Below are 25,489 nucleotides of genomic sequence, written 5' to 3'. Positions count from 1 at the left end.
TTTTTTTGTTTGGTTTGGTTTAGTTTGTTGTTTTTGTTTTTGCTTTTGTTTTTGTTTTTTAAATGTGGACATTTAATGCAAAATAATGCATGATGTCAAATTCCCCAGATTCTTTAAATGGTGGCCAGAAGAACCACTCTTACAGATGTACTCTGTTTGCATTATAGTTTAAGTTTGGTGTAGTCTGATAGAACTTTGGCCAGGCTTCACAAAACTTTGCAGCTGCCTGCTTGGATTACACTTAGGAACAAATTATATGAGATAGCCTGGTAGTATTTGTCCGTAAATTAATGCCAGTGAAACAGCATAGGTGGACAATTGCACAGGTACACACAAACACACATAAGATTGTAAATAAATAGATTTCACAGGCACTAATGTAGCTCTATTAACTGTAATGTTTCTCCTTATTTACACCCCTGTGAGTGAAAGTTTAGTGACTGTCCTGTTTATTTCAGATGAGTAAAGGCTGAAACATTGATATTTAACTACCTTAAGTATATCAAACTGGACCACCTTAATATTGATTATTAAAATACAGAAATATTCTGTCCTTTTTCTTCCTATCCCCTCCCATCTGAAAGTACAATACTTGGTCTTGCAGCCATACATATACACATGGTATTTATGTGAAGCTGCTTGAAAATACAAGTTTGGCTGATATAGTCATGCATAGTTTCTAATTTCTTACTTTTATGTATGTGTTAATTGTCATTTTTTGATGTCAAATATATAAATGAATAGAGGAGGCTGTCCTGAGTAGCTGAAATAAAGAGTAAATTTGATGAAATAATGGTGTTACTCCTGAGTCTGGCTGTTTTAAGAGAAATTTTATATGATACACACCCTTATGAGACACTGCTTCTTGAATACATAATCAGACCTTCTGAACAGAGCTACCTTGCCAGTACTTCTACATTTTCCCTTTACCTTACCCACACTGGAAGGAGGGAAACTTTGTTTTTCTTTTATCTTCAGTGACTCTAGGGGCAAAGAATTCCTTGATCATCACCGATCCTAGAGCTGTACTTTATGAAATTTATATACAATTCCAGAAAGTGTGTTAGAAATTGACATCAGGGAATCTATTAAACTTGCAAGCATGGCAGGTTCCCAAGTTTAATTTATAGTTTGCAGAAATATGGGCTATTCATTGTCATCCTTTTTCTGCTGTTAGGAGCTACACCTGTGTGCGTGTGTGGGTCTGAATTTTTCATTTAGTCCACCCAGAAGGTATGGGTCAACATTGACTAATGATGTAAAATATATGCCTCAAGCTTCTTCTATTTTGAAACGTCTCGAGCTGGAGCAATGTAAGATTACATGAAGTTAGATCAAGAATGGATCAGTGCTCTCTGCTTCCTTTTAAATGTGAATTCTAGACAGCAGAACTGATAACAACAGCTTTCTCATCCTGCCTTTTTCCTCCTCTTTGGATCATGTTGTGTGTGTGTATGTATGCGCATGTGTGTATTTATATAAGTTGATATGCCACTGTTCTCAAATGTATTATTTCTGGCAGAACTGTGAAAGGGTGATTGGACAGAAAAAGTGCTCAAGAGCCTCTAATAGATTTCAACCCAGTCTGCCGGCTGCTCTGTTTTGCACTGAGTCAAGTATTTTTTTAAGCTGATAATTGAAAACCTGTCTTGTTCTTACAGAATGGTTTTGCTGTTGTAAGGCCCCCAGGCCATCACGCTGAAGAATCAACAGCCATGTAAGTACCAGGGAATATTGCCCATCTTGGAGCACTAAGGTTACTGGCAATCACCTGCATTGTGCATGTCTCTGAAGAACTGTAATTGTTAGCAGATGACTGAAAAGGCTTTCTAGGTACTCCCAGAAGCAGATTTATGGCCTCAGAGATCATATAGCATTTTTTAAAATGCTCTGAACATTATTTATAGCTGTTTTCCTGACTGATTTGCTTTCTTATTTCTGTTCTTCTCTATTCCACAGGGGGTTCTGCTTTTTTAATTCGATTGCAATTACTGCCAAATACTTGAGAGACAAGCTAAATATAGGCAAGATATTGATTGTAGATCTGGTATGTATTCTTGGCAAGCATCACACTTTCAGTGCATCTAGGTAAAAGATAATGACTTTGTATTTATATGTCAGACTTTCCTGCTTTTAATACCTACAAGCAATAAAGGTGTGCATTTCCTCTGATTTTGGGAACTCATTAAAGCCAGGATGGCAGTACTGAAGCCATAAACATCTATGTTTCACTTTAATGGTGTTAACTGCAATTTAATGAGAAGAAGGCACAGATCAGGGCAACTTTTATGGTCCTTAAATGAATTGATACTTCCACCGTTAAAATAACCCTACAGAACCCAACTTTACTTTTCCCTACAGAATACAAACTTTAAATAGTCAGATGTGCTTTAAAGAATGTTGTTGCTTTGGTAACCAAATTGGCCACTTCCCCCAGCTAGCAATGATTTGATTTGTTGTGTAACTTCGATATTATTAAACAAATGAGGAGGTCATTCCCTCTAAGAAGTTTTCAAGTCATGTATGCCAGCTTTTGATGGTTCCCTGAAGGAAAGCTACGTGATTAAAAATCCACTTCATGGGATTAGTCTTGTATTTTAATAGAAGGCATTCTCACACAATACCTAATATGTTTAACAAATGGATTATTTAAATGCAGATGACATTTGGCATGTTGTCTATATTATTTTCATGAATAATGAATTGGAGTTCTGCCTTGCACTTAAAGGATCAGCCCAATGCACAGCCCAAGGAAAGTTGAATGCTGATTTATGAGCACCATTTTTGTTTTCCTACAGTTCATGAGGAGGTGTAATAGGGTGTCTGACAAAGCATAGACAGGAAATGAACCCTGGCATCAAAACCTAACCTGTTACATCTGCACTTAATTAATTTTTGCAGGTGATAAAAGATTTAAAGACAAAATATGTTAAAGGGTTTTTGAAGTGCAGGGCTTAATAGTCTAAATCTTGTTCATATCTGCACTCATAATTAAATCTTATTGTGAAGTCATGGCCTTACCATCTAACACTTTTGTTCAATTAAACATGCGTACTGGCTGTTGAAGAGAAGCAGAAAAAGGGGGAGTGTGGGAGAAGGAATGGCAAGTGAAAAATGAGTGGTAGAATAAGTATATGGGTAGGTTAGATATTCTTAGAGAGTTTTTCAAGTATTTCTGTGTTCTACTACCACTTAGGAACATAAGTATAAACTGCAAGAAACCAGTATTTTTGAAAAATTCATTTCCACTGTATGTTGTAACTGTTTGCTGACTTCAATCTTACAGTTCTTTGAGTTTTACTGCTGTAAATGCTGGCCAAAAGTGAACTCTATGTTTATTCTAGTTTTTTTAATACGAAAAGGCTATTCAAAGTTTGCATTTTGTGAATGTCTTTAAGTCTTTTTGACTCTAAGTGTTACATTCACCTCGTCGGGAAAAGAAATCACTGCCATTTGACCTACTCAGCCAATAAGCACTTAGGAATTCAGCTTCAATTTTGCAAGGCAAGGTTAAATGTGCAAATCATTACCTGTGCAAATGATTACCCGTGAAGCTGCCTATCCTTACCCAGGAAAGTAGATAGGGAATGCTCAGATTCTCTCTGACTCTATCCCATTGGCCAGAATAACTCAGCTGGTGAAAAGGGAGAAATATATGGCTGACACAGATTACTTCATTCCTGGAGCAGTTGCAGTCCAGTCCCCAGCCTGCTCCTTGGTCAGTGCAATGATGTACAAAAATTCATATGGAAAATTTCTTATGTATGCAAACTACGGATAAATCGCACGCCAGACTGAATGAATGAACAGCCTAATAGTGATGTCTTTATGCCCACCAATGTGGAGTTTTGGGGATCTGAAGAAAAGAATGTAATTACAGATGTTAGACCTGAAATTAGCCTTTAAGGCTATATTTTGATAGTGGCTAGCACAGCAGGACCCCATGCTTGTTGGCAGCTATAAATGTTACTACAATATAAATGTTAAAAAATAATATTCAGTCCCACACATTAAACTGTATTCTAGTAACAAATTAAGTGTAGTCTTCATAGCTGCTACGTGTTCATATATAAATTTGTAACTTTTTAAATTTTTAATCATTTTGTCACTTTTTTCTACACTAAAATAAAAGACCTCTCTGACAGCTTTTCTTCCCTTATTTCACCATTTGAATAAATCTCCATTTTTGAACTGGCTTATATACCCTGAATACATTTGATCTACTAAGGGCAAAATATAAACACATTTCCCACATGGTAACATCCGCAGTCTTAAACAACACATTCCTTTGTCTAACCAGAGAAGTCGCTGCTCTTCAAAACAGAGTAACCCTTGGTGGAATTGAAGTTTAGACAAGAAAGCTAGCTTTGAGATTTCAATAATTAAAAAAAAAAAAGAACTCTGTATACCTATTTAATATTTTTTCTTCTCATTTGAAAACCCTTACAGCAAAAATATATCTAAACCCCCAAACATGAATGGAAAAAAAAAGACTAATTAAAATTAAAAAATGAAATCATATTATGTTTTTAGTCATAGCCTCTGCAGATCTATCTGTATGACCTGTGTAGCTTCTCAGTCTTTTGTTGCAATGCTTGCTCCAAGATTATCCATACTTGCGTGTATGTTAGCATGACCTGGGCCTGTTTTGGAGTAAACCAATTAATTCTGTCACAATTGAAGACTGGATGGGATTCTGGGATTAGTCTGCATGCCAGATTTTACTTCATTTGCCAGTCAGAGCCCTCTAACACTATGCTGGCTGCCTTCAAATCGCCAACACCCTCACACCAGTGTGTGCTCCCTTGCACCTCCAACATGTGTTACATTTAACCTTGGCATTAAGTCACAGTTGGGCTGTAACTTCATCCTCATTTTGTTTCAAGTACTTTCAACTGAGAAAAGAAAAGTAACTATTATAATATTACCCCACAGAGGTCCCCAAGGAGGTGCAAGTCAAGCACAATGCACTACAAGTAAGATTCAATCAATGTAGAGACTGCTGAATGATATGGGTGAAACTCATGGGCTACATCAGCTGGCAAAGAGCACAAGCAATGGGCAGTGCTTGCTGTGCTGTTGGCAGTGTACACCTAACTACTAAATTTGGTTCAGACCTCATAGAGTTTGTAAAATAAATACAGTCTTGGTGATAGTGTTGCCATTCAGAGTAATTTATCTGTCCTCCTGAATTCTCTCTAAATCAGAAATTTCAAAGGGATGGGTTAAAGGAGGAGGAGAATCAATAACATCTATAATTTTTCAGCTTCTTACAAACGTCAGTGGAAAAACTTATAAAGAAGTTTCAGGGGTTTTTTACGGAAAAGCAAGAGGATTTTCCATTTTCACTTGTAAAATTTCTTGTGTGTCTAACCACACAATACAATAGTAGAACTGCAAAGACAAAACTAAAAAAAAAGGAAAAGTCCACATCATCGGCCTTTGTTATATAGATATACTGTCAGCATTTCTTTTTCAGTATTTTATTTAACGACAGAATTTCTTTTCACTTGTGTTATATAATGTTTGAAATATGGAGACTGGCCAAGGTCACTCCTTGATTGTGGAAGGCACCATCCTATCTGCCAGATGATTTAATAGCTAATGAGATCATATTCCTATGTCTTCAACTGTTGCCGTCATGATTTTGCAAAAATGAAGTATGAAGTCCTTTCCGCATCTGGCATCCCTTTTGATGTTGATCTAACTGCTGAGGGACTGCTAACTGAACTGAACGTTTCAAGAAAGCCAATTTACTCAGCTGGTCGCAGAGCCTTTGACCTCAATAGTGGAACTTGGCAAATCAATGAATACACTTATGTTTAGTGTTCTGTCAAGAATTGTGAAAAAGCTCTGTAAACCATAGATCCTTCTGCAAAATACTAGTTTGTAGTTTAAACATTAGTCTTTCTTCAGAGGCCAATGAGGCTAGTTAATTAAGCCTGAGGGGTTATGAACTGTTGGCAGTTAATAAGTCATAAAATTCCTCCATAAAACAGGATGCTAGATTCCATCACTGAGGCAAGGAGTACAAAGAGCCGGTGTATAAATATCTAATTGTACAAAAGGACTGGGATTTCTCAATGACTGCTCATCTGGAGTCTCCAGGGCACGCTCGCTATGGTTTCCTGATTTTTAGAAGCCAGTTTAAAAAATGAGTGCATTAAAGAGTAATTTGCCTGAAAGTTCAGGAAGTATGGGGTGGTGAAGGGAGGGGGAAAGCGAAAGACAAAAGGAGGGCAAGGGAGAAGGAGAGAAACAGAGAGAGGTGGGGGGGGGGAGTAAAAGAAAGCAGAACTGAGCTCTCTACCCTGAGTTGGACATTATTACATTTGTCATCTGTTTTCTTTCTCCTTTAGGATGTTCACCATGGCAACGGTACACAGCAGGCTTTTTATGCTGACCCCAGCATCCTGTATGTTTCCCTCCATCGCTATGATGAAGGCAACTTCTTCCCCGGCAGTGGAGCCCCAAATGAGGTTAGGTTTATTTCTTTAGAGCCCCATTTTTATTTGTATCTTTCAGGTAATTGCGTTGCATGATTACCCCTAATTTTCTTGTCCTTCTCTGGTTCTTTAAATTACACCAGATTACCAAATTGTCCACTGGGAGCAGGGGACCAGTGGAGAACAAGTGCATAACCCAGAGCAGTCCTTGTCAAACAAGGCTGGGCTGATCTGACATGTTGTTTGATGTTTGTTTCTAAAGCACACTTGTGATTTTTTCTTTTTTTTTTCCTTTCCTTCTCTGTTTTCCTCCTCCCTTTTCCACCTCTTCTCTCCTTTTAGCATTTTATTTCTGTTTTTCAGGTTGGAAGTGGCCCTGGTGAAGGGTATAACATAAATATAGCTTGGACAGGTGGCTTGGATCCTCCTATGGGCGATGTTGAGTATCTCACAGCATTCAGGTTGGTACCTTTTTCTTTTAAAGTTATGAAAACTGGTTGTAGAACATAAGTACAAAAATAAGAGCTAATGTAATCTTGAAAGACAGGAGAATGACCCGAGGTGAAACTAACTTAATCCTAGTATCCCAGTATACAAAAGCTTAGTGAATAATAAAAATGGATAATTTAATTGTTGTGATCATCCACTCAGAATCAACAAAAAAAAAGTCTAATGATTTCATCAGTCACACATTTTATCATTATTATATCATGCCACTAAAATGACTTTGAGCTTGCTGTCGTCTCTACCTACAAAATTTAAATATATACATTTATACCAGGCAGAAGAAATTACTGTTCATGTTTGTGTTGATTACAGTTACATGCAAGTAGAGCAGATAGAAAGCAATTTGAAGTATGGTCCGAGTCCAGCATTCCTCATTCACTTAAAAGTCTCATCATGGTGCTCCCAGATTTGACAATTTGGCTTTTTCTATGAATTGCAGTAAAGTGTTATTTACTTAAAAGTAAATAATTATGAAATGCCTCAGTAAGAATGATAGGAAATGTTGCATGCTGTATTTCTGTCTGCTTTCAATAGCTCATTCTAAATGAAATTTTATTCTTTCATAGGTGATGCGCCATAATCTTTAGTGTTATTTTCATGGGACCAGAGGAGATAAAACCAGTTTAAAACACACTCTTTTAGACTTTCAGTAGTCCTGACATACACCATTTCCTTTCATTGTAAAGCAGTCCAGTGGAAGGGTTTAGTGGGCACTCACCTCTCAAGACTGGGCAAAGGCTACGTGTTTGAAAAGAGGTTTCATTTAGTGAAAACTGATATGCAAGAAAGGCAATGAGACAACTAACATCTATCTCCAATCACTTTCAAGACTTTTAGTTTGAAGTAGTGTACTTACCTTACACAGATTTTGGACTGTGTTCTATTGAAAATACATCACAAAAAGTATAAACCTAATTTTGGGGTTTCTTTTCTGAAGCACTCCTGTGGAGTCCATGAAATAGTACACAGAGGATCTGATAACACACCTGAATTCGAAGTCTTACACATTCACAATACCACATTATTATTATTGTGGGAAAGGTTTTAATTTTTTTTACAGCATTTGCCTGTATTTAAAAAGAGTTTAAACAAATAGTCAGTGGCAGGCTCCAAATTTTCTACACCTCAGTATTGCCTCAAGCTCTTTCCAAGATCTGTCTTTTTTCTTTAGTGAGATTTTACAGAAGTTAGGGGACTGGATTGTTCAAATCACTGGTATTAGTGTCTGACATCAATATTTCAGGTATGGTCACCCCAAAATTCTTGTTTTGGATCCAACCTGTCTCAGTAATGATATAGGTAATGTGGCTGTCTAACACTGCAGGGAATGGTGGTCCGAGATTATTGAACAGAAGACTCACATAACAGAGACTGCAGCCATAATTGGTACCCTTGCTATCCTGACAACAAGTACCTGGGCTTAATAATACCTTTTCAAATATGTACTTTGCAGTTCTAGTTTAAGGTACACTAGTTTGGAGCAGCTAATACTGCTGCTGTACCTATTGCTGTGCTTCAGAGTTAGAGGGAATTTCAATCTCAGTGCCTCAGCAAAGCAGCACTATTCAGGAAAATAAAATTCATGTAAGCTACTCCATATTGACTAATCATTTACAGACATACCATGAAAAGAAATGCTTAATTATATGTCTTTTTTTTTAATGCAAACAAATTCAGAGTAAAGTTTAGGATCTCCCTTACAAAAATTGCTGATGGTGCAAAATTTAATGCTGTTATTTTAAATGCATCCATTTAACCTTGTGATTAATGTTGTAATTAATGTGAAGGCTATACATTGTGTTAAATAGTTACTTGTTTTTTTCTTTTTTTAAGAAACATACTGCTGTTGACTGATTGCAATAGATACTGCTGTTTTGCTTTTCTCCAAAAATGCAGGAATGACATGAAATATTTCCCTGCACCCTAAGCCCCTTTTTGCCTGGGCACAGTCTTTGTGCCCTCTGTAGTGCTTATTGATATAGATTTGGTATGATTGGTATGACAGTTCTCAGTGGGGATCAATGAAACAATCTGCATGAAACTTTGAAGGGCAAATATAAAATACTGTAAATTACATAAGATAGACTAGGTAACTATTTTGTATGCATCTGATCTGAATGGTGGGTAAATTTGCAACTCCTAGTAAAGAAACACTTGATCTGTGGACCAGAATCTATCCCTGCTATTGTCCAAACTGTCATACATGATGCAGCCTGCATTCTCAGTTTGACCAGGACAGAACTATGAGACAGTAGTCAGGAAAGTGAGATCCACAGTTCAGTCCTTTAGCCATAGATCGAAAGGAAAGTACAGTCTTGGAGAAACTCAACTGAAAAGTTACTAAAAAATCCCAGCAGGCCAGCTGTTGTTCTGGAGTTTTGAAATGCAACAGGTCAGTTTTTAAGGAAATAAACAGCTTTGTAGATGAGAAAATGGGCTTGATATTTTTTTTTAATAAATTGATTTTAGACACACAGTTAGAGAGAAGATCCTAGCAAAGGGGTGGGGAAAACATTGGACATCCTCAAATTTAAGAGAAAAATAAGTGACAAAATGGAGAGATTTTGTCTTTATACCTACTCCCCAGTAGACAGGGAGGTTATGTAGTATTCGGTTCCAAGCGAAGGCAGGAGAGGGTGTTGCTGAAGGTCCTTTCCAAAATAACCAAGGTGTGAAAAAGTTTGCAGATGGGTGGAGTTTGTTTGGAGAGAAGCTCAGGCTTCCTGCTTTCTGTCTGCCTAAAGAGCCTCATCCTTTGACTTCTTAGGAACTGAGAAATTTGCATTAAAACCATCTAAAGGTCCCTAGAGGGTACACATAACCCTCACTTTCTCACCAGCAGAGCCCTAGTTTCTTCCTAGAATTGCATAAAGCACACATTTGAAGTGTTAGCAGCCATAACACTAGGTAGCTTATTACTGCTTCATTGACTGTCAAAGTTCACAGCTGAGATCCTTCTGAATGATAACACCCACAGAAATAGAGACCAAGCCTTTTTTCTACCTCTAGAGTTTTGCCCATAATCAGGTATTATATGTGATGATGTATTTGATATTAGGTATATTGTTCTTAGGCCAGAATCTACTTGTAGAACAGTACAAGCATTTACATACACACACACATATGTTTATACATGCAGGTAGCTGAATATTAGTTATTTTCCACTGCACAAATCACTAGATAAATCTATTTTAAGTAAAACTTGTTGAAAATGAATGAGATTCCACCTCACTCTTCTTCCAAACTGTCTGAGAAAATATTTCTATTTCTTCAAGAAAAAGCAACTTTCATGTGTAAAAAAATGCAGAAATGTTGAAGATGAGTTAGAGGCATAACACAGAATAATCACATCAAAGGCATGCTGAGTGAGTGGCTCCAGTGGGAGTCTAGTGGGAAATAGGAAAAATTATCGTGCTGGTTTGTGTCTGCCATTTTGTTTTCGGCGCTACACGAAGAGTCTTTATTATATTTTTAAAATAACTCTTTCTAGTGCAAAATCAAACTCAAATGGCTGTAGCTGGTTTGAAGATGAAGACTGCTCTTTCATGTATAAAGGAATTTGTCTTCCCTTCCATTCCTTTTCCATTTCTCATAAGAAAATATGCTTGCTCATGTTAACTACAAGGAGGTAGTAGAAAATGCATGAAAGAGAAGTTTCTCTAGAATGAAAAAGGAGTGCAGTAATCAAATCACTATACCTTTTAATTTTTCTAAAAAGATTTGTTTGATGGATTTTTGTCATAGCTAAGCAACTGATCTAGCGACAAAAAATCCTTGAAAGAATGTCCTTTTTCTAAAGGGCAGGCATCTTTTCTTTTCCCCTACGATAACAAAAAAGCACGGATCTTTGCCGTTATTTTCAAGGCCTGATGTATCTTTGCCTCTACAGAGTTTTGTTTCATCATTTACTACCACGTATTCATGTTAAATTTGCTTTAATCTCTTTGAAAGCAGTGGAAGATGGTGGCTGTTTTCTAAGAGAATGATTCTACACTTTAGTTTACGAGGATGTAATCCGCTCTCTTCTGCCAACAGTTATGAGCAATGGTCAACGACTAATGTTTAAATAATCATTTTCATAAGCTCCACATTATTCCAGATGTGTTCAGTAAAGGAGGCAGCAGACAGACACTCAGATCTGTGTTGTACTTGCACACATGTACATGTATGTACTTGGAATTTATGGAGGACAGGCGAGGTCTGTTTCAGTAGAGCAGAATATAGAAGACACAGGAGGCAGTGGAAACAAACATGAGTGTTCAGGAGAGTGAGGGAGAAGCCAGAGACAGAAGGAAACTGGGGTGTGCCTTCCAACTGCTTTGCACTGCTTTTATTCAACAAAGGAGCTGTAAATTTAGCTTAACCAGCCAGTATGCTCTGGTTGCTTTGCTCTACTCCAGAGTAGCATAAAACAGCCACAGCATATCAATGAACCTGGTCATAAAAGCTTACATAAAATGAAACGCGTGCGTGTTTTTTCAAATGATTAGGAATAGCTCATGATAATATTATCTTTGAGTTGAATTTTTAGCAGTCGCATGTATGATTTTAATTTAAGAAGGTGAGCAAATTTGAAAGACAGGTGACATTAAGGCAGAGTTAAGGATGAACTATATCCATTATTTAATTGGAAATGCAGCAGAAAATTTATAATTAGCCCAAAACAATGATTCTAAACAATGAGAATTCAAAGTTAAAATCATACTTGAAACCACATATGTTAAAGTGTAAAAATGAGAGAAAATGAAGGTGTGCAGAAAGTCTTACAGTTCCAAGTGCTTGTTCTGGGAGAAAATAAATATATTTAAAATTCTCTGTATGCTAATATCTGACCAAAAATATTTTAAAAATATTCATGGCAATCTTGTGGCCTTACAGAGCATAGCTGAGGTTGTACTGATGTATACCGAACATTTTTTTTGTCTTATTTCTGTATTTCCTGATCTGATGACATTTAATTTTGACATTTCAAATGAAAACTTTGTAAATGTATTTTTGTTGGTTTTATAATATATTCTTCTTGTTAACTCTGTTTCAACATAGGTACTATTAATTTTTTTACTTTTTGAGTTACAATTTCATACATAAACCCTAAAAACAACACTCAGAGAAAATATTGCTATGTTTTCCTTATGATTTTCCATATAACTGTACATCGGTAGAATATATGTATTAATTTAATTTTCCTGTAAATTTTACTTTTATAAGTTTTTGCTCATGAAGGAATTGGAGATAACAACTTTAATAAGTTTTGTGCATCCTGTTGGTATTGAGTTTCATGGTTTTAAGTATGTGTGTCTGAAAAACAAAAATTCTTTGTTTTACCTCAAATCACTAACCTTCCACTTTCATTAAACATCCATTTGTTCGTGTACTACATGTGTAAATGAAGTGCACATTCTTGCCTATCCATACTTATTATTTCAAATACATTTGCACTATCTGGGTCATGTCCTTTCCTATTTTTCTTCTCTTGAAATACAATGTTTCTTGTCTTTTCAACCTCTTCTTTTTGAAACGTATCCAGTTGCCATATCATTTTAATTGCTCATCTCTGAAGCTCTTCTATTTCCTAGAAATGAGCTAAATACACCACATGAGGGCGAACCATCGATTTATATTATTTTGAATATTGTTATGGCTTTCTTTGACATCGCAGTTCCACAATGTTGTATAACTCTGTGACTGAGTAGAAACCTTATTTTCTAATAAACATAGCAAAAGAATGCAGGAGAAAAAAAGTCAACATTTTTCCTAGCTGTACCTATCTATTTACAGTGAGTCTTTGAACAATGGTATGTTGTGATAATGTTTAATGAATTCCACCAATAATAACTTTTGAGAAAAAAAGTTCTTTTAAACAATAAGTTTAAATACCCATAATTTAATGCTATTATTTTTATGGCTGTAATGTCCAGAGGCTGCTGCTGAGGCTATATTATGCTAGACTGGATCTAAAAAATTTGGTGAGACTCAGTTTCTGATTCAAATGTGAAAAGATAAAAAGACAAAATTGTGGGAGAGGAAATGAAAAAGCCAAGTTAGCTGCTCAGCCTCATGAGTCAATAGAAGAGCCAGAAGTAGATAGAACTAACATCTTCAGAACTTTAATCTCTTGTGTTATCAGTGAACTCCAGTGGTAAAAACCTCAGACTAACAAAATGCAATGTTTATCTTTACTAACAGAAATAAATAATTTATTTCTCAACATTTTGCTTTACAATAACTGGTAAAGATTATCCCAGCTATTGTTATCTCTCTTGTCTATTTACCGACAGCAATGTGTTCAGCGTGTCACTGTGTAAAGAGGAAGGCAGTCTCTGAGTTACACATATGAGAGGCCAAATGTAGATGGACATTATTGAGAGTGGTAATTATCCACAATCTTTCTGCATTGTCATGGGCATAGTACTGCTTTTATGAAGAAAAATATAGCTGAACAGAACAGTCATGGAAGCTGTAAGAAATCTATACAATGGTTTCTGTATGGATGTGCACAGTTTGCTTTCAGTCATCCACAGTATTCTGCTGAGTCATAAGTTGCAGTTTCCACCAGTTTTTCATTCCTGATTTTGTCCACTTCTTCCAAGTGTCTTTAAAAGGTGAGCGTTTCAACCAGAGATGTCTTTCTTTTCCTTTCTGCTATAGAAAATGGCTTAGGACAGTTCAAAGAAAGGTACACCAAATAGCTATAAAAAGATGACTTAAGAGTGCCTGAGCAGTTCCTCTTGAAGAAGGTAGAAGTTTTCTTGGAATAATATTTTTAAAATCTGCTTAGAGTATAAGTTTCATATGTAAATATTCAATAGTCCTGAGGATTTGTGGCTTTTGAATATTTTTTTGAGTGTGGTGGTTTGGGCGCTTTGGTTTTTTTTTTTAATAATAGTAAATTTTCATGCTTTTTTCTTGTTTCTTGACAAATATTCTAAGCATTCAGATGATTAGTATCACGGGGATAAGGACAGAGTCCTTAGGAAATGGGGAAGCAGAGTTAAAAGCATTTGAAGCACTGGTATAAACAGCTTTTCAACATTTTGTTATACTTCAAAGTTCACCATAAAAATAAAACTGGCAACAGTTTATAACCTGCGACCTCTTGTTCTTCCTACTTGTTTATTTTTATTTGGAAAATCTAACTTCTTCTCAACAAACTACCCTAAATTTTCCCCTTTACCGTACCAGGATTTTTAAAACTGTATATGATGCTCCTTTCATTCACTGTAACTACAGAAATGAAACCTTTTGTTGCAGAAATTAATTAGTGTCGGCTTACTTTTCTACAGATGCACAGCTTCCCTTATTGACAAGGCAGAGTGAAGGGGTGAATGAGAAGAGATAATAAAATATGGCATGTGTCAGGTTAAAAACTATTTGATTAAAACCCCAAGCCATACATGGTCTGTAGTTTCAAAGTACTGAAAAGTACCTGAGCTCTTTTCCAGTATAACCATTTTCCAATTTTTGTCAAGCCAGAAAGATGAAAGAATAGAGGTGTATGGATAAAGAATTGCCATATTGTCAAATACTTTGATGGAAAGGTGAGAAATATTACCAGAAACATCCTAGAAGAAATTAAACAGCAGCAAGAGCACTGAAGATATTTTTATCCTAAAAGTCAAAATATATGTGGCATTTAGATGGAGATAAATTTCAGGTCTGAATTAAAAGTCCTACAGCAACACTGAGCGATTGTGTAGATGTCCAGCCCCAATTTAAATTTTGTTGCTTTATAATAACTTTTGAGAACTACACTGTAGCCTGTAAAAAATATCCACATGTTCTCTGCTGGAACAGCTCCAGACTGTAACAGAACCACTAGATTGCACCCTGGTGCTTTATGTATTGTTTAATTGTTTTCCTTTGGTGGATATTTTTATTAAAAGCCCATTATCCAGAATCAGACAGAAGTGTTGTTTCAAGAACAGCAGAAACGGAGGCCTTTCAGCTACACAGTTCTTATTCATGCTTTCTTTAGCCAGCTTACCTAATGAGACCTCCACTATTCTTCTTTTAATACTTAAAGAAGAAAAAGAAATGGGAGGTTTTATTTTGCTCCTTTCCAACATAAGCAGGATTGCAAAGAAGTATTGTGAGGTTCTGTGTGCTCACGCACCTGTGTCTCAGTGTAAGTTTGTGTGATACCTCCAGGGCATGCCTAGATGTTCTCATGCTTTTGGACCAATAACTCGTTGGAGATATTTTTTAATCCTAACGATTTTGTGTACCTGTGCTACACTTTGCCCACAAAGTAATTGAATGAAAGGAACAAGTCTTGTTCATAGAAAATATATTCTAGCAAATAGAGCTCCAGTAATTCTGAAGAAAAATAGAAAAATCTGGCAAGGAGTTTGAAATCCTGAATTATGCTGAGTAGCACTGTGCTCAGTGCTGCAAGCTCTTATGAGGTTTTCGTTACTGGATGTTGTTTGAGCCCCAACTCTGAGTATTTTATTACTTTTTAAAGCCAGCTTTTAATCTTGTGGAGAGATGTTTGAAACTATGAAAACATAAATGTCTCAAAAATAGATATCTAATGAAAAAGTTCAGGGAGGTCTATGACTCATGATTATGTGGTATTAGCAGTACTGCTTGGGCCACCAGTAATCCCATTAAATCAATGCAGCTTCTTGAAGAATAATTTGTTACTCAGTGTGAGGGAATCCATCAGACTTCAAACTCCTAGACATTAATTGTTTCTTACAGGCAGCATAAGAAAAATGCTCAATCATGCAGTGACTTACCGTGTTTGGCATATTTCTATATTTTTTTGCGCGAAGTAGTGTCTTTGTCCTGTGATCGCATATACTTAGGTCAGGATTTAGAAGTAAATCGATCATTTGTTTCATTAGCTAATGCAGGTCTCATTTTTACACACCAGCATAATTCATGGCTGACATGTAACGTTGTTACTTATACAAAATAGTCTCTTGCAAAAGTCATTGTTAAAAGATTTTGTGAAAGCAGAGGCTTTTCACCAAGTAAATATGGCAGGATCTGATCTTTGATGCTGTGAGTACAGTTAACCTAACTCACCAATCAAATCTTTAAGATTATATACAAGCACTTTCATGAGTTGTTATGCCTTGAAATAAAATAAGCTTTCAAAGTATTTCATTACATGATCCATATGTTTACCTACCACAAGCATTCAAGTCATATTTATATCAGGTGTTAAAATAAAGTTACCAAAAATATTAATTTACAAAAAATTAATGAAAAGCAAAACAAAACAAATTACAGCACAGTATAAATAAATAGCTATGTCTGGGATGCATTTCTCCTATGTCATGCATAGCAGTGTATATGTATATCAGATGATATAAGATGGAGGGTTGAAGGCAAGATGCAGTTTATTTGGTTCTTTTCTCCCTGTCAGTAAACTGACTGGTCTCTGCTGCTTTCTCCCTCCTGTGCAGGGTCTGCATTACTAAGTAGAGATTACTAAAGACAGCAGTTCCAGTAAGTAGCAACTGTCCGTGGTTTTGACATGTGATTTTCTTCTACACTGGAACAAAACCAAAACTATTTGAAAGTTTCCAAGAAAACAACTAAGTGTGTGTTTCAAACCCTTTCGTGACAATGTTCATCTCTAGCCTTATGGTGAGGACAACACTCTAGGAAGCAAAAAAACCTTAAGTGAAAAATCCCATCCCTGAATGATGGAAAACAATTTTTTGTCTCCCATTCTTACAAATCAGGGGCTTGAACCTGACCTCATCACATCTGAAGGTAATGCCTTTACTGTCAGACTGTTTGGAATGTTTTTTTCCCCCTCCCTTTTAAAAGAAGTCTCCCTCTGAAAATTATCAGTGATGCACATCTACAAAAAAAGATTATGTTTTGGTAAAGGAGTACATTTCTTTAAAAAGTTACAGTTCTAATCCTGCATTATTAGGCTGTTGGGAGAGTGGGGGCTAATTACTTCCCTATCCAATCCAACCCTCCTACCTCTCCAATCAAGATGTTTATAGATTAAGAAAGTATTGTTGTTAAACCTCTGCAAGTGCTTCAATTCCTGTGTCGCAGGGAATTCTCACTCCTCATGCTTTATTAACATCTGCTTCACTGCCTATGTGATGAACTCTCTATGGAAACTAATTCCCATTGGATCTGAAAATGACAATTTATCATCTGCTCTTTTACCTATTTTTGTTCTACAAAGTATTTCGAAAGGTTGCCCATCTTTTTCAATATAATTCTTGTTAGGCGCTGCAAGCAAAGCCAGCAAAAGGAACGCAGAGTTTGTAACAGCTTAAAGACCTGGTGATTTCCAACTGTTCAAGAAGGCAGTGATTTCATTCTCACTATGTATCATTGGATGGGCCACTGCTAAGAAGTATCAGCTGCCCCTGAAACATGCACTGATTGAGCGGTCTTGAGTTAATTTTCATTTGCTCTGTGTCAAGTCCAGTCATTGGCCCCTATGTAAAAAAATAACGGAACAAACCCATAAATTTTTATGTTGTCTTTTGTGTTCTTGCAACACAAATTTAAGAGCTTCAAATTATTGGTAATACTTTTCCAATAGTACCAAACAGTAGAAATAATTTTCCAATATTGGAAATACACAGTCACCCCCACCCCCCACTTCACATTTCTGTCTTGGAGTCATAGTTCGACCACTCACCAAATTCTTCATGGCAGCCCTAACTCCTCTTTTCCTCCCACAGCTCTGCCCTAAGCCTCTGATTACAAGGTTGCCCATCATCTGTTCTTCTCAAACTCTTTTGCTTGGCACCAGGGCCTCATTCTTTTTCATCTCCTGATCTTCCTGGGACACAAGCTTTTGTCTTCCCTTATTCATCTATTTAACCTCTCATCCCCCTCACAAGAGGCTCTTGTCCCTTGTGATACAATCACGTTTCACTAAAAAGGAAGTGCTGTTAAGCTCTGTCATCCTCTCTCATTTCTCCCTCTCTAATCCCAAGACCATTGAGTGTACAGAGTGCTGTCTATCCTCTGTTTCAGTTCTAGACCTTCTCTATAATAGCATCTCAGCCTTTCTTTCCACTGAAACCATTCTTAGCATAAACCCCTCCTAGCCCAAAGTTCAGAGCCTATATTTCACCCTCATTTAGCCTGTTTGTCATCCAGTTTTAGTGGCCCTGATGATCTTTGCCTTGAAAAGTAATCCTTCCGTGTGTTCCATGCTTGGTAGTCCTTCCACCTGACATTTCAAGTGGATATTTTATCTTGTCTTTTGGAAAAAATCAACATTCCTCCTTGAGCTTTCTTCAGTGATTTCACGGCATTCTAGATTAGGTCTTGGTCCCTTCTCCTACTTCTTTGTATCTGTCTAGAGTACCATTCATCCACAGTAGAAATTCCATTATTGTTTTTCAGGGAATTACTTCTCTCTTCTAAGTATGTCTCCTCTGTGCATCATGAAAATTTATAGTAACTTTATGATACACTTACTGAGGAAATCTGCCTTTAGTTCAGGCTCAACCTTACCAAAATTTTACCCTCAAGCCATTTCTACTGCCACTCTATAGGCAAAACTGTCTTTCTGTCTGTCACTCAGACAAGTTCTTGTGTTACCTTTGACCTTCTCTGTTGGAAGCCACAACCCAGCAATGTCTGAATTCTACAAATTCTTTCTGTAGCATGTCTGTGAAATACAGAATATACTACCATTCCAACCAGCTAAAGTGATTTCTAAGTCTCTGCCATTTTGTTTATTATTGCAGTGTCATTCTCAGAATGCTCCTATGAATTTTACTTTCCAGATCATGATACCAGGTACAGGTTTTCTGCTTTTTTTGGTGATAATGTTCATACTTGCAGGGCATTTTCATAAACAGTTACAAAACTACTTCATTAGCCTCCTTGAAATCTTTTATTACATTTCTATATTGCTATATTTCCTCCCACAAAACTGGACAGTAGTTAAATTCCTATACTGCTAAGACTACTTCTCGTTTTCTAGCTTGTACAGCTTCTGCCAGTAGCTCCCCAAGTCCCCATAGAGTATATAGACAAGAGCTGACTTTCTGTTCCTTCTTGCAGTGTCTTATGCAATGGAGTTTTGTTTCATGACAGTACCTCCAATGCACCCATGACAGAATCCGTTGTACTAATATAGATTTGTTTGTTATTATTAAGGATAATAGTAAGATGTAAGAAGTTAAAAGGTTAATCTGGGAGATGTAAGTTGTTCCTCTCCCCATCATGTTGCATGAGAGGTACACAGCCCCAGTACTGGTGACAGTGACTGCATGTGAGACATGGGATCACATGAGCTTGCACACTGGCTGGGGCCAAGGCTAGAACCAGGCTAGAATCAGGTCTTCTGGTCTGATGCAAAAGGGGTTGTCTTCCTGGGGCTTGAAAGAGGGAGATGGAGTGATTGAGTCCTCTAACTCAGATGAAAGACATGGAGTTCTTTGTCTTTTATGCAAATTTGAATGACCAGAGTTTATTTGGGACATGGTGACACAGGTACCTATTCTGGAACTGGTCTTTGTCACCTGAGACATATGGGTATGCTACTGGTAGGATTGACTCCTTCCCCAAACAGGCTTTGGAAGTGTGATCCACCCTCTGTTTGCCCATCTCAGGAGCACAGATATCACTCAGTATCACTTCCGCAGTGTCTCTGATATCATTAAGCCCATAAGCATATGTATCTGTTGACATCTGAGGAAACATGATGATTATCAACAAAATGTAGGACCTGTTGAACACTGTATCACTTCAAACACAGTAGGGTTATCAAGGCTTAATTACATAAGAAACAGTATACATGTTTTGCAAGCTTGTAGAATGTCATTTGCAGAAGTTAAGCAAGATAAGTTTCTATTATAGTTTTATTTCCAGCAGTATTCTTTGACAAACTAAATAAATTACTGCATGTATTGGACCTCTGAGGCTTGGGGCAAAGAATGGAAAAATTATTTACAAAAGCTTGAAAATATTTAATCACTAGAGGCAGGGGGCAACTGTGTTTTAATTAGCAGTTCCTCAGGCCATTGGCTGGCTGGAGGCTTTCTCAAACAACCACACAAACGCACTGAATAGCTGTTTGCCAGCCTTAGGGTCAGGCCTGAGATGAAACAGATAAGATAATTGGCTCTAATGAAATCCAGAAGGCCTTGGCTTTCTTGTTTGAGCTTGGATTTGAAAAGTGCGTGTGGAAGTGAGGCTTAATTCAAACCAGTCCTGAACTAGGCCCGTTTTTCAGTGACTTTGATATTGTTTGAAGTTCTGAAAGTGTTCGCCACACCACTAGCCTGCTGGGCTGGGCCTCCCCGGTCACCTTAATTACTGAGCTTTATTGCTGACTTTACTACACAGGAAAGGAGCCATTATATGTTCCATCAACATCAGCTCTCCTCAGATTGGAGGAAAGGGCAGGGTGAAAGGCCACTGTAGGAAGGCAAAAACTTCACTTTGAGGCAGTCAGATCATTTACCCGTGTTAAATTTCACTGTGCTATGTGTGTACATTCCTCACAACACAGAAGCCCAATCTCCATTTTTTTTTTTTAGCAAGTGATTACTTTTCAAAACATTTTGTTTGTGTCTGATTAGCAGAAGGGGACATTTATTCTTAGAGGTGGAAAGCAGGCAAATTGTAACAAACGCCTAATTAATCATCACAGGGGAAAGAAATCTAGTTAAAATCTGTAATAAAGAGAAATTGTTCTTAATGCTTCTTTGAAGTGGGAATAAGTGAGGAAACCCCTATGGTGTGTTTGCAGACCTGACACCCTACAGAACCGACTCCTTACAGCCAGCCTGATATCTTGAGGGTAACTTGTAACATGCTTTCCAAAACCAGAAAGGCTCCTGTGAAATACTGTAAGGGCAAGCAACAATTGAGGTATTTTAGCGATGTTAGTTGTGAGTTTCTCTCTTCAGGGTAATTACTTTCAGAGCTTGGTCCTAATCTCTTTAGCTGCTCCAGCTGGTGGTGCTGCTGGAAAAAAAAGAAGCTGAACTTGTGTGCATGAATGGATTTTCAGATCTAGACACTCTGTAGCAGGAGAGATGTCTCTCAGGCTTCAGGATCCAGTGTCTGGGGCCACTGACGTCCCTGGGAAGAATGTGGTTGGGAAACCTGGGACAGATCCTGCAAATGCTTAGATGTGTGGCTGAATATATTTACATGTTAACCTATTACTAAGTCAATTAGGCTACTAGCCTGAGTAAAGTTACACATGTGCATTAATGTTTGCAGGATTGGGCCTCTCGAGACTAATGAGAGTGTATAATATTGGCCAATTTGGGCCAGATCCCATCTTACCAACACTAGCACATAATAAAAAAAATATATTGATGAATATTATTTTTTAGTGGGACTGAAACTGTGAAGTTCAGACCAAGATGAACAAATATTTTTCCCATGAGCTTGGGAGGAAAATCAGAAAGGACTGAAAAATCAGTTCTGCTGCTGTCTACTCTGTAAGCATTTTATTTTGTTTTTCATTTCCTTTGTGGGGTTTTTTGCGTGGAGCTAATATTTCTGTTTTTCTTAAAAGCTTGAAAATGTCTTGGATTCCTTCATAAAAATTAAAAATGTCACAAAGATACATTCTGCAGAGTATTCAACCCTTTCCTTAAGGCAACACTGTTTCACAAAGAAGGCTTCTGTAATTCGAGATAGTTCTACCTTATGTTATTTTATAAATAATACATATGCTATAATGCAAATTTTATGTGTGTATAGCTGAGATTTTTTAACACAAAGGACTCCTATTTAAGAAGCCTGAAGGCTTCTTGTTTTTCTTCCCTTTCATATGGCCTGTCATCTTAACATGTTTTATGTTAGCAGAATGGCAAATTGGTTATACGCTTTAAAGAGAAGCAGCAGGTTTTAATATTTTTATCAACATTTTGTGAAATTTTAACCTGTTAAACTCATAGCCGGCATCACAGGGAGCTGGTTATATCTTGATGCGTATTTTATTAGCACTAATGAATCTCTCTCTGAGCTGAGAAATTTCTCTCGAAATCATCATAATTCATTACAATTATCAGAAAACAATTATTTCCCTTCTAATACAAAAGGTTCTTTTGTGAGAAAATAGCTGTGTAGGTGTCATAGTGTGAGAGTTCCTATAAGCAATATATTCAGATGGGCTCTTTACTAAGCAGAAGTTTTTGTTTGCTCTAATTTTTTATAACTAAATAACAAGGCACAAACTTCCTTTTTGATACCATGCTTCCTAAGAGGTAGTTTGGGCTCTCAACATTGTAAATCATGTTCCTCTGACTGTACTTTCAGCTACATTCACATTTTGTAGAGGCTAATGTGATTTAGAGGAGCATATATGATGATACAATAATATTACAGTATATTGGAAAAGTTTTATTTACTTGGAAAAGTGAGTTCATATAATCTATTAATGATTTAATTCATGCCTTTCACATATGTTGAATGATCTCTTCAATAGAAGGAATAGGATTATAAAATCTACTGGTGATTTAATTTGACCTTTGCACATTTGTCTACAAACATAAAGTTAAGCTTAGGTGGGTGGTATAAGTCAAGCAGGGGAGAGTGACTGAGGAAACATTTTATTTTATGAAAAAATTCCCTGGATGCTTAAACCACTTATTTCCAAGGTTTCTAAAAATGTTTTGAAGGTAGTACAATGCTTGTTACTAAAAAGGGTCTTTTTTAATGTTGGGAACTGAGGGTTACACAGTTTCATAATTTCCACCTTACTTAAAACTGCTTGTAAATCTGCAATTTAATAAAAGGAAGTCTAACAAAAATATCCATAAAGTAGCCATTATCTGATGTAATGGTGTTGTGTTGTGTATTTTCAAAACACTATAAAGACCACACAGCAAACCACTGGCTAAGCCAAGAATAAATGTTGGACTTCATTGCTTTCACTGATTCTGTGAAATTTCTGCATCTTTAAAATGAGGGATCTAAAAAAATGACCATTAGATGTCATCTTTCTATGAACCCGTCTGCTCTCCTGTTAAAATTTTCAGTAGAAAATCCATCTGCTCTCCAGTTAAAGTTTGAAGGTAGATTTTGATTCTGCTATTCATTATTCTTCTTTTGTATCATTTTAAAATGTGTAAATAAGGGGTAAATTGAACCACTTGGGCTCAGTAAGTCACTTTTAGATGCAGTGACCACGACATATGTTTTTGCAGCACTGCTTTCTATGCTTCATTACATGTTTTTTAACACTCTTTGGTAACAAGAAGGTAACTAGAAGACAAATGCCATAAAGAACATTTAATTGGATGCTGGATGCTTTACCTGTTTCTATAATTATAGATTGCTTTCTGGCATCCTTTACCCTGGTAAAGAATAGTGAAAGACTTAATAAGGACATTACCTGCCTAAGGTATACATGTGACTTTTTGGCTGTGACTTTTCATTGCTGTACTCGGTAACAACAGTGGGAATAATTCATTGCAGAGAGCTTTGACAAAGGATGCCATAGGTATGTAATTCTTTTGACTGGAGAATTCAACTGGGATACATTTCTCATATCGTGGCATATGCTATATTCTTATAGATTACTTTTGTGTGATGTGGGAGATCAAAGGATTGTACTTTTGTTTCCATGACTACAATAAACTTGAAAATAATAAAAGGGAATAGTGGTGAATATCACATAAAATGAATGGGAGGTAATACAATTTGGAGAAAAGAACAATTAGAGAAAAATGAGGATAACATGCTTCTTTATTGTTCTTGGTTGTAGTGTGAAGTCTTGCACCTGCTTGTTAACAAGGTCAGATTTAGGATTAAGAAAAAACAGAGAGTGCTTTTAGTCACATATTTTCTCCTAATAGCTCTGTTTCCTTAATTTAATTCATATGTACAGTATACCAAAATAACTACATTGATTGATAGTGCTGTAATAAAACACAGGAAAATACACACAAATTCTGTACTTCTTTAAAAATTTAAACTACTTCCCATTGTATTCTATTTATTATTGTGTTTAAAACATTTTTAGCACGTTTAGTGAAATTCTATTCTAACTGTAATGTGAAGCATTACTTTGAATTTGCAGTCAATCCTATCTTAGATGTCTTAAAACACAGACTAATAATTCACACACCTTAAGTTAAAAAACAAGTAATTTTTTATTTAATGGAAACTGCTGTGTAACTGCAGTTCCATACTATTTGTGGCATGTAAGGTTGTGTAAGGATTGTGGAATTAACAAAGTGCTAAGTCCTATATTGACCACGCTGCTTATGAATGCTGTTATTCTTAGCAAAATCCAGACAATTATTGTTGTAAATTATTATAACAGTATTAGCTGCCCAGATCAGACTATGATTTTCACTCTGAAAAAGAAGCAATATACAAGCCATTGAGAGGAAACAGAAGGTTCAGCCTGCTGCGTAGAAACAATTTATATTAGCATCCTAAAGGAAAATGTGGAAAGCAGCCATACGTTTTCAGACCTTAGTTGAAAAATTTGATTATACAGATGTGATTCACTTCCTTATGTCCTTTCTGCTTTGAACATGAAGAGAGATGACTTTATATTCAGAAAAAGAAGCTTGAGTTCCTCTGCTCTCTACCCAGGAGACCTTCTCTGCCCCAGTACCTTAAGACTGGACAGAAAATAGAGTTAATGGAAGGCTTCCTAGAATGGTTTCTCTGCTGGTTCTTTTAGCTTGGTTTATTCAATAATTTTGAAGTTGTGATTTTTGGCTTCTTGTTTCACACTAGGTTATGGTTAAAAATTAGCATATAAGCAGAGGTGAATTCAGGGTCAAATTCAGAAATCTAGCCATGTTCTTGCAATGTAGGTGTCTGCATGTGAGCAAGGTGTCCCAGTTCCCATTGTGGAGAGCTCTGGGTGACAGAGTCAGTGAATCAAGAGAGCCTATACAAAATCAAGTCTCTCTGGCAAAAGTTTTTTCAGTATCCATGTTGACTCATTTTAAAGCTAGCACAGACATCTTTGCATCTTGCTGCAGTGTGCAGTGTAGTCATATCCCTAGGCAAGGTATACACTTTGGTTTATTGATGGAGTAAGTGGGAGGTTTGCCACTTCAGTTGTACACTTTTTGTTATATCCTTGTACTGGACCTTCCATAGCCAATATTGTTGGCTGCACTTAGACCAAAATACATGAGAACAATAACCTGGGACGAGGTTGTACTTTAGTCAGGTTGTACTGTATACTCCTGAAGGGACTACCTCTCAACAGTGTCCCTTTCCAGAAATTTAGAGCTGGTAATATTTATGAGAGTTCAGAGCGGTTGAAACATTGGCTAGAGATCTTTTAAATGGCTAAATTTCAACACATTCCCTAAGGACCTGAGATGGAGATCATTTAAGACCTGTCAGAGGAAGATCATGCCTTAATTGTACTTCATTGGACTATGAAAAATGAGACCTCTCCACTAGATTTAAAAGCCTGTGGTATTGTGATCTGTGTGAAATTTTAGGGGAACTCATCTGGGTTCTTACAGTGTGTATGAAATAAGCTTGTGTCACTAACAAAGGTAGAAATAATCACATAAATGTGATGGTTTCTGTAACTGATCTTTTTAAAAAGTATCTCCAACTTGACAGGGAGCATCTTTTCAGTGTGA

The 25,489-nt window shown here is 36.7% G+C and overlaps 1 protein-coding gene across 1 annotated transcript in view; it reads left to right on the top strand.

Moving 5' to 3' along the window:
- The window catches only part of HDAC9 (histone deacetylase 9), a 487,110-nt gene that overhangs the window by 381,697 nt on the left and 79,924 nt on the right, over positions 1–25,489 (top strand). Inside the window, exons 19-22 of the mRNA XM_064444483.1 lie at positions 1,662–1,717; positions 1,960–2,047; positions 6,360–6,479; positions 6,810–6,907. Coding sequence (XP_064300553.1) covers positions 1,662–1,717; positions 1,960–2,047; positions 6,360–6,479; positions 6,810–6,907 — 362 coding nt within the window. The remainder of the gene's footprint in view (positions 1–1,661; positions 1,718–1,959; positions 2,048–6,359; positions 6,480–6,809; positions 6,908–25,489) is intronic.

This window comes from Phalacrocorax carbo, chromosome 2 (assembly GCF_963921805.1).
Source record: "Phalacrocorax carbo chromosome 2, bPhaCar2.1, whole genome shotgun sequence".
In the NCBI taxonomy this organism is placed as follows: domain Eukaryota; kingdom Metazoa; phylum Chordata; class Aves; order Suliformes; family Phalacrocoracidae; genus Phalacrocorax; species Phalacrocorax carbo.
This window is presented reverse-complemented; position numbering and strand designations above follow the sequence as displayed.